The sequence below is a fragment of the Lathyrus oleraceus genome, chromosome 5 (assembly GCF_024323335.1).
Source record: "Lathyrus oleraceus cultivar Zhongwan6 chromosome 5, CAAS_Psat_ZW6_1.0, whole genome shotgun sequence".
Lineage (NCBI taxonomy): Eukaryota > Viridiplantae > Streptophyta > Magnoliopsida > Fabales > Fabaceae > Lathyrus > Lathyrus oleraceus.
This window is the reverse complement of record NC_066583.1, coordinates 559,067,955-559,078,449: the sequence shown is the minus strand read 5'-3', so window position 1 is coordinate 559,078,449 and position 10,495 is coordinate 559,067,955. Positions and strand designations below refer to the sequence as shown.

General features: G+C 28.7%; 1 protein-coding gene across 1 annotated transcript; it reads right to left on the bottom strand.

Annotated features, from left to right (window-relative positions):
• Positions 1-3,593: 3,593 nt before the first annotated feature.
• On the bottom strand, positions 3,594-5,685 carry LOC127086389 (NAC transcription factor 56). The gene is made up of 3 exons (XM_051027149.1): positions 5,364-5,685; positions 4,881-5,188; positions 3,594-4,786 (listed from the first exon to the last, which is right to left on the bottom strand). Exons 1-3 carry the CDS (start codon positions 5,545-5,547, stop codon positions 4,196-4,198), a joined length of 1,083 nt encoding a protein of 360 aa, XP_050883106.1. The 5' UTR covers positions 5,548-5,685; the 3' UTR covers positions 3,594-4,195.
• Positions 5,686-10,495: the final 4,810 nt, after the last annotated feature.

Here is a 10,495-nt window from a genome sequence, read left to right as displayed (position 1 = left end):
TCCACCTCGCTCTACCGTAAAAGAGATCAAATTCACCATTCAAAATCAACCTTTATTTAACTCTCATCATTTTTAATTCCTTCGAAAAACTTAAAGATCCATTTCTAATTCTCGAACGGAATATAACCAATAACAAACTAAATATAATAACAAACACTACTATAACTTAAAAAAAAAAAGGAACATTAAAACCTCTGACTAATTCAATAACTTCTCGAACAAACTATCTTATAGTAACTTCTTTTATATAGTATATTTTTTTATAATAATTTTTTCTTTAAATAATTGGACGGCATAGTAATGATTGACATCTATTACCCATTTCCCAAAGTAGATTCAGATTATCTTACTTTCTTGTTTATTTATTTTTCTTCTTCTTTTTTCTCCCCGCTGATGCCATTCTACATGTTACCAAAGCCAGGTAAAGCCTACATAAACAGTGTTATTATAACAGTGGAGGGACTTATAACCTACACATGCTCTATGGTGGTGGGACACTATCAATTTTGAATATATATATATATATATATATATATATATATATATATATATATATATTATCATTTGCATGGTCTTTTATCTTTTCAGCAAGTTCTATTCCATCCATGAAGATTGAAAAGTAGCACATCGTTTAATATCACTGTACTTGCTATCAACTTAAATGCAACAAGTCAAAAATCATATACATCTTTTTCCTCATTATCAAAACCACTCCACCACTCAAAACTTTCCCTCCACTTTTCTTTTGTTTTACACTTAAATATTGGTTTCTATGATAAAGACAAATTCTACATGTATATATGTATATACTATTGTGAATCCTTGAATTTTCATCACTTAGTTTAATTTAAATTAATTGTAAGCATTTTATTTAGACTCTAAAGAAAAAATATGAGTCATTTAATTTGAATAATCTTATTAAAAATTGAATGCAAGTTTATTACACATTTAAGTGAATTAACACATACCAATTAGACTTCTACACTCACCCTTTATTTATTTATTTATAATATGTGACATATATATATATATATATATATATATATATATATATATATATATATATATATATATATATATATATATATATATTGTTTGAAAATGTTATATAGAGTTATTTGAACAATTTAATAAGTTGTTCAAATTTTATATTAACTTTAATAAATAACACATACTATTAATTTATTATTTACTCATATAAATAATATCATATTATTTAGTTTTTAATCCTGCATTCAATGGATTCAATCTCTTTTTTTCTTGTAATTTTTTATTTATGTTTTTGTGCAAAAGGGTTCGAATTTCAACCATACTAAGACCAACCCTAAGACCAACCATATTTTTTGATATGAAATGATATTGAATTCATTCTCTAGTTATTTAGAGAAAAAAAGTTATGAAAATTATTAATTTATTTTGACTTAATGATTCGCATAATACATATCTAAATAAAAGGCTTATTCTCATTTACATGTAAATGACTTTTTATTAGACAAACTATAGGTGAAAATAGGTTACGACTAGTTATTGTCTCTCTCTCTTTCTTTAATTATTTTTTGATTTGTTGAAAATTTGCATAATTAATCAATAGGATTAAACTACATTTATGCTAGTGTGAACGCATGATGCACAACTCATGATACCAATATCAATAATAGTGCAATTCATCGATGCATATGATATCTATTCCAAAACTAAGCACAAATCATGCTAAATTTTATAAAGTTGATTTGTATTCTTGCCTTAGAATGGAAAATGCAATTAAAAAGGTATTAATATTTGTGTGGTTATTAGGATAATGATTCCTTTACATCGTAGCAAGAAATGGTCCCTTTTCTTTTCTCCCTCACTCTCAATCCTCAAAAGAAACCTAGCTCCTACTGAAGTCGACTTTTCTTGTCTATTTCTATATATAAAATTATAAATTATTTGATTTTAATAATAAATGATTTTAATTTATATTGATTAATATATATATATATATATATATATATATATATATATATATATATATATATATATATATATATATATATATATATATTATGATCCAACAAATAAAGAAAATGACAGCCATGCTAAAAAAATCTTTATACCCTTTTGTGATTAAATCAAAGTCAGTGTGGGCACAAATCTATAAAGTATAAAGATAAAGAGAATATTATGCATATATTCAACTTAATTATTAATTTATTTTCTGACCAAACTCTTCTTGAGTGTATAATTTTCTTCCTCTCATAGTCATGTGGTCAATTATTGACTATTTCCAGCTTACTTGAAGAGAGCTAGGTTTGAGAGAAAAATAAATTTCTGAGTTGTCAAGAAAAAAAAGATGTATCTATCCAAAAACAATGATGTGAAATTGTTTGTTCATCAGTTTGAATCTTTATCCTTCAATATTAATTATGTTCATATTTGTATTGATAACGAGTTTTTAAAGAAAATCAGTACACTACAATAAGAATAAGTTTTTTTCTTAAATTTTTTTAGTGGGATGCACATCATGATTATGTCAAGATCATTCTAATCTAAACATATGTATTAGATGATCTATTTTGTTTGTAAAATTTTGATTCTTACCGTCACGTAATTGATAAGTTAATATCATTCAAATAAGATAAGACTATATCCGATAAGTTTATATCATACTAAACAATTTAAAATAAAAATTTGTTAATTAATAATAACCGTCAGGTTATTATCGATGGTCAATTTTTTTTTATATAGATTATTTTTTTATTCAAAAAGTTCATTTTCCTATTATGACTTTTTAGTGGTCCTAATATGTTATCTTCATCTTGTATGATCAATAGTAAGTGAAGTTGAAAGTTTTAATGATTTTCTTTCTAGGACTATCTAGTTGTTGCCCAAGACATTTTCTGACAATAAATATGTCATGTAGAAATTTTGATTATGATTAGGTAGAATGAAAGTGTCAGAATTTCTGAAGATGGGGAAAAAATAAAAATGTTGAAATTAAATGTTTTGCATATAATTGTGAAAAAAAATAATGTAAAAAGGGTAAGTTATCATGAGATTTGATAGTGTACGAGCCAATATCATTTTTAGAAGCTAGAAAAATTTGGAAACAAAAATTGATAGCAATGAAAAACTAGCCACTGATAATCATGGAATCATGTCATCACTAGCTATAAATCTTTAATAAATAACATTATCACAAACCATTAATCCTTGATTAATCTATGGTAAGCTAGTTCATCACCATCCAAATTTCACTAATTAATACCATAGCTCCTATAAAAAAAATTATTTAATTCATGAATTTTGTAAACTGGATTGATGTATCAAAATCAGAAAATAATCTCATAACAAACAAATTAAATATTTCATATACTACTTTATCTGTGTTGATTAATTAATTGATACACATATACCAACTAATTAATCTAGATTCAATAAGAATGATTCTGGAAAAAAGAATAAGACATGACTAAGACTAATAACCTTCTAGCTATAAATTACATGCAGAAACGTGACAGAGAATTGATTCTATATATCATTACACTTTAACAAACTAATTAATTTTTTTTTTATAATTTATTTATAATTAAAATCAACGAAGAACAAATTAATTTATAAAAAAACATTTCCAATTTAATAAATTCTTGCATCATAATTCAGTAGTTCTTGTTCTACAAGTATATGATCTATATATACAATGTATCCTAAATCAATGTATATATAATCAATAAAAACATATAAAATATAACTACTAATTCTCTCTCTGAATCTTTTTCCCTCCCTTTTAAACAATTTGTACATGAAAGAGCTACCAACATTTTTTTTATTTTTTTATTTTCATACCATTAAAAATAAAAGCAAGCAAATAACTATATCTATATCTATAAACTATATCTATATATATGTATAAAGCTATATTAAAATTTAACTAAAAATATCCATGGCCTCACCTGCATGCTAGCTAGCTGCAAGCTTGCAACTGCTTCCAATGGCTGAAGAAGAAACTTTTCTAACTTGATTCTTCCAATTTCCTAATTAACAACCAAAATCTCAATACCTTCTTTACAATCTAGTCGGCGCGAAATTCGAGAGAGTAGTGTAAAAGTTTAAGGTACTAATTAACCATGTTGTTGTTGTTGATGTTGATGATGATGATTAATCTTGACTCATTCATCTAAGTTTATATAGTACCTTAATTAATTGAACTAATTAATCATCCATACCAATTCATGCCTTGAATTTGATATGGTATTGATCCCAACATTGTTTGTTGTTGTTGTTGTTGATGCAATGAAGGTGTTTGAGGGAGATTATTAAGAAGAGAAGCAAAAGAGTTAGCAACGGTTCCATTCTCTTGATGATCATTTCTCACAACACTTTCTAAATTGAACCTTTTGTTTGATGATGAAGTACCAACTTGAGCTGCAACATCTTCATGATCATTCCAATTGTAAAGAGAAGAAAGTGTTCTTTTGGAAGGTGAATTGGCATTTGAAGATGTTGTCATGGTTGGCACAAAAGATAACTCTCCTCCTCCTTTGGAATTCGAACCTCCTCCTAAATTGTTGTTCATCATCATTCCTTCTAATAGATTTTGATCATTCTCCAACAATGTATTGTTGTAGCTACTTGGTGACATCTTTGAAAAATGATGGAATCTCGTTGCAGCGTTCATTTGACCCACGTTGATCGAGGGATGTACTCCTCCTATCATGTCGTCCATTGAATCTTCCCTATCGTGTTCCACCGGTGATCGATGCGTGTTGCTTTTCTTGTAGATCCGACACAAAACCCAGTCGTCAAGCTATAAATAAACAACACAATATACTTAAATTTTTTTAGCTGAAACAACTGTATGTGTATATATGAAAGAAAAGAGTTGGATTAGTTTAGGTTACCCTAAGAGAGTTTTTCTTGTTGCCCAAGTCACAACCAGGAGGCCTATTATTAGGCTTATTATCAGCAAGCCTATACTCATGCATGATCCAATTGGTTTTGATTCCTCTTGGTGGTTTTCCGCCATAGAAAACCAAAGCTTTCTTCACACCAACTTTTTGTGTTCCTCCCGATGTTAAAACCGGCTTATCAGTACCAGTTGCCTTCCAATAACCCGATGTCGCTGCCCTGTTCGGCCTCGCTCCATTCGGATACTTCCTGTCCCTTGGACTAAAGAAATACCACTCTTGCTCTCCAAACGTTGCCTTAGCTGCAAAAAAAACCATCCAAACAAATCAACATACACAAGAATTAGTAAAGATCTCGGAATAAAAAGACCGGATAGATAAATATTAAGTTAGATAGAAGAAGAAAAGTTATAAAACAAGATAAACTGATTTTGAATTTGAACGTAAAGATTAAAAACATGTAATCTTTGAAACTACCTGGTAGCTCCCATGGATCAAATTTGTAGAGATCAACTTCAGCTATGATGGCTACAGGCAAAGGAGCAGAAGCTGCTTTTTTCTTGAGATAATGAACAACCAGCTCTTCATCAGTAGGGTGGAATCGGAATCCCGGCGGGAGATTCGGCTGCTGCGAACTCGTCGAAGAATCAGTACTTTCCATGGCTGCAGAGTTTTTCTTCTTCTTTTTCACTGAGAATTTTCTGAATGGTTATGGCTATGGTTTATTTCAAAGAAGAAGAAGAACATGTTATTATGATAGCAACAAACGAAAATAGGTTCGTAGTTTTTGTTACCCCACAAAGAGTGAACCTTGTTTTATATTGGTACGGTAAGGGAGTGGCAAGAATCGCCTACGTGAAGGTTCATGATAACGGTTAGTACACACGCAACGTGTTGTTATTTTAGGGGTATATTAGTCTTTTTTATACGTGAAAAATGACGTGGCTGAGGGTGCATGGGGAGGAAGTGGGTACCTGATGATGACGTTAACTGGAATTCAGGCCGTTGAGAGGTTGACACGTGGGATTCCAAATCATAGAAGGGTTGACACGTGGGTGGGACCATGAATGAAAGTGAGATTTTTTTTCTGTATTTTTTTATTTTTTTATTTAGATTTAAAATTTTATATTTATTTTCACTTGATTGTGATTTTAATTATGGTTTGTGAAAAGATAATAAAGGAGTCAATGGAAGGATAAGTGTGAGGTTGTGGCAGTGGAGAATGAAGAGATGATAAGATTTTTGGTCTAACAAAAAAAAATTAATTAACCTTGATTAATGGGTGGGACCCATATTATAATCCCACTTTAAATTTTAATCAATGGGAATGGTTGGAATAATGCATCATTATTAGTCATATGACATATGGTTCATCTATATTAATTATATTGTTTATTCATTTTTGAACTTATCTTTCATTGTTTTGTATATGCATAGGTAAGTAGAGACAAAAAAGAATAAATGGGATTTGGCCGTTTTTACATTTGAAGAGTAAGAAAAATATATGCGACAAAAATTAAAAGGAAACTTATCTCACTTTTGTACCTTTTTTTTTTTTAATTTATTTATTTATTCATTCATTAGTTATTATATTAATTAAAGTACAGTAATAAAAGAAGATAGGACACCACCATGTTAGCTTAGTGTCATTTTTATTTTTCTAGAGTTTAATGATAATGTAAAAAAGTTTAATACAAATTTTCCATGTCAAAAGAATTATATTTTAGTCAGACTTTTGGTTTTTGTTTTGTATGATATCTTCAATAAAGAGGTATTTTTTATTGTTGTGTTTTGGCAAGGTATCCACACGCATAGTTCTAAAGATTATATTTCTTTTTCAATGACTTAAAATGTAGTTAATTAGTCTTCATAAGCATGAGATGTGAATCAAACATTCAACTCCACACTTAAGTGATTCAAACTACGTCCTAGAACCACTAGGATGATGACAAGAAAAAGACGCCATAATGAACATATAATTGTAATTAAAAGGAAAATTGTTATTTATCCATTATAAAAGTGGGGTAAATTATTCATAGAGGAGAGTTAATTATCTTGAAAATATTTAAAATTTAAATGATTTAATAAATAATTAAATATGATCTATGATTCAGTAAAAGAAAAACTCAATCACTAATTATGTAAGAAAGAGGGATGTATAATCAAACCATACTATATGGTCTCCAACATGATCCATGCCATCGATTTCTAATCACTATTTCATATCATCTAACTATCTCTCGTGCTTTAAGTCGTGAAACATTAAATATTTTAACCATCATTTATATATATGGTGTCTCACGTGAATTAAAAAGTATAATTATAACTATAACTTACTCTACGATTGTGAAATTGAACAACCAATTTAAGTATTAAAATGTTAATTTTATAGATTCACATTCACATTAAAAGTTCAATCCATCTTTCCAAAATTTCGCCTCACCACCGTCAATATTTTTTATTTTAAATAAAGATAATCATATTACAACCTTTTAAACATGTTAATCCATCAAATATTATGTCATAACCAACCTAAACCTAGCTCTTTTACTATATTCAAAGAGCCAAAGTCTATCAAAGAATCAATGATGGGCTGAGGCAACACCATTTCTCATCGTGATCACTTATGAATACCATATTAAATACTTAAGACAAATATTCATTGAACTAATAAATAGACAACCGAATTTATATATTTATCACGTAAACTATAAAAAAAATAAACATTCAGATCATCAATGACCCTCAGACTAAAATAAACTCAAAAAACTTTAAAAAAAAGTGTAACTTATAAATTAAAAAAAAATTATAAATATAAAATCATATATTTATGAAAAATAAAAACGATGAATGATAGTAATATATATACCATATCCTTTTTGACAAATGAAAAATATTTATTGCTTTTCTTTTCATCGGAGTTAATCTCTCTCTATATATTTACTATAAAAGAATATATTCCACTTATACTAATTTTGATACTCCTTACTCTACCCGGTAAAACAAGTCCAAGTTCAATTTTATTAGCGCTAATGGAAATTGAAGTATAGAAAACACTAATATATATTAATATATATATATATATATATATATATATATATATATATATATATATATATATATATATATATATATATATATATATATATATATATATATATATATATATGATGTCACTATATATAACATTTATTTTTGTTGAGAAAGTTGATTTAGTTTTGAAATTAGTATATAGTAATTAGTTTGATGAAAAGTGGGGCGGGGTGGTGAAGGCGATGTACATGGCGACACATGCAAAGAAAGTATAAAGACAAAAAAATGCCATATCTTACAATGACTCATGGTCCAATCAAAACCTATGGAGGCTGCAAAAATCTTCAATGAGGTAGATGCATACACTATCATAAGTGGGCTCCATGTGTTGATTCTATGAGCGACCATTGGGTCCCATTGGGAATCCTTTTACTATATAGTCCATGATAAAACAAACCCTAGTTGTCACCTAAGTAATCGTTCAATTTTCATAATAATCCATATCAATCTTAATGCATTACACAAAATGTTTTTCTATAGCAAAAGTCATACAGTTTAAGGGATAATGTGACACATAAGATCAACTTTTTTCCCTCCAAAGTTTAGGTTTTCTTTAGACCGATTTATCCACACTTTTTAACAATGTCTTTAAATAGGTGATGTATTCCATTGATTTGAGAAAATTAAATTTGTTTTTGATGTGTGACAACATAATAGTAATATAATTTTTAGAGTTTATAATCAAGTAAGTCAAACGGACTATCTGCAAGGCATTCAAGTTAGTTTGCATTTCGTATGAGTTAGTCGTAATAGATAGATGATATCATTTGTTATAATCGATATAAGTCATGCAGGATGTTAAAAATTTGTCGTAGTCGCGTAAAGACTTTCATGATTTTGTTCAATACAGATGTCGTGACATTGATTTCGGTTTTGTCGCAGTGTGAATTAACCAAATTTTATTCTTTAATATAAAAACGATAATAATTATTGAGAAAAAACAAATGTAAGTTGCATGTGTTGAGCATGAAGTGTGAGATGGAAGTCTCACATTAATTAGAAAAGTGAAGATTGATCATTTTATAAGTGAAATAACTCATACACCTATTATTTTAAAATTTTGTGTGAATATGTGATGTGTCTTAAAGTTGACCCCAAAGAATTGATACATAACAGTGGTATCAAAAGTCGTTGGTTCGAATGAGGGATCGACTTCCCTGTATCGAAAATCCTCCTCACATGATGGTCGATAAGAGGTATATCTCGTTGAAAAATGTCAACGGCGGTACAAATATTTATGGATGAAAGAACTTCTGCTTGAGGGGAGCATTGTGGATAGACTCACACTTGATGGAGAGTGTAAAATATAATAATTGTGAGTTGGAAGTGTTGAGACTTGAGAATCTAGTGTGTTAAGGAAGTCTCACATTGATTAGAAAATAGAGATTGAACACTTTATAAGTGAGAGAATCCATACATCTTTTACTTTAAGATTTTTGGTGAATATGTGGTGTGTCTCTCACAAGGTATGTTGCTCTTAAAGAAAGACTCAAATGTAAAAAAAAACATCCTTAATGTTGATCCTAAAGAATTAATACATAACAATGGTATCAGAAGTCGTTGGTCGAATGAGAGACCGACTTCCTTTTTTAAAAGTATTACTCACATGGTGGTGGGTAGAAGGTATGCCATGTTGATAAAGTGCCAACGACGACACAAATGTATTTGGATGAAAAAACTTTCGCTTGAGGGGAGTATTTGTAGATAGACTCACATTTTAGGGGGAGGTCGAGAAAAAAAAAACAAATGTGAGTTGAAAATATTGAAAATCAAATGTGAGATGAAAGTCTCAAATCGATTAAAATATTAGAGATTGAGCACTTTATAAGTGAGAGAATTTATATACATATTATCTTAAGATTTTTGGATAAATATGTAGTGTCTCTTACCATATGTATTGTTCATAGAAAAAAAATTCAAATATAAAAAATATCGTTTAATATTGACCCAAAGAATTGATGACCCGACAATACCGGTATCAATATTAATATATATCATATCATTAATAAGTTGTGAGCCACTATGGTTCACTAGTACCATTACAGCACCAAGTCCATATTCTGTTTGTGTAATTATCTCAAAGAATTCATGCTTATTCACTCCAACAATTGATTAGACTATTATGCTTGTGGATCACAAACCAATCATGCATCAACTCCACTTTTCTCCTTAAAAAAATTATAATTAATATCTATATGTAATAAAAGTCAACGTATATTTTAAAATAAATTGAAAAAGAGCTATTATTAATTAACACCAGTAACACCTTTATTTTACAACTATCACATTTGAAGTTTAAACTATGTTTCTTGAGATTTTGTATAATTAGACTTTTAAGAATTGATACATGCACGTGGATTGGTTTGGCAGCTAATTAACCGTAAAGTCATCCAATTTTTCTGGTATAAGTTGCATTCACATCTCATTCTTTGAATAAATAAGTTTATAGAGAGAGGCATGGCTTAGCAAGACTAAGATTAGTCCCTTTTTGTTTCTATCTTTCTTTAGAACTCTAA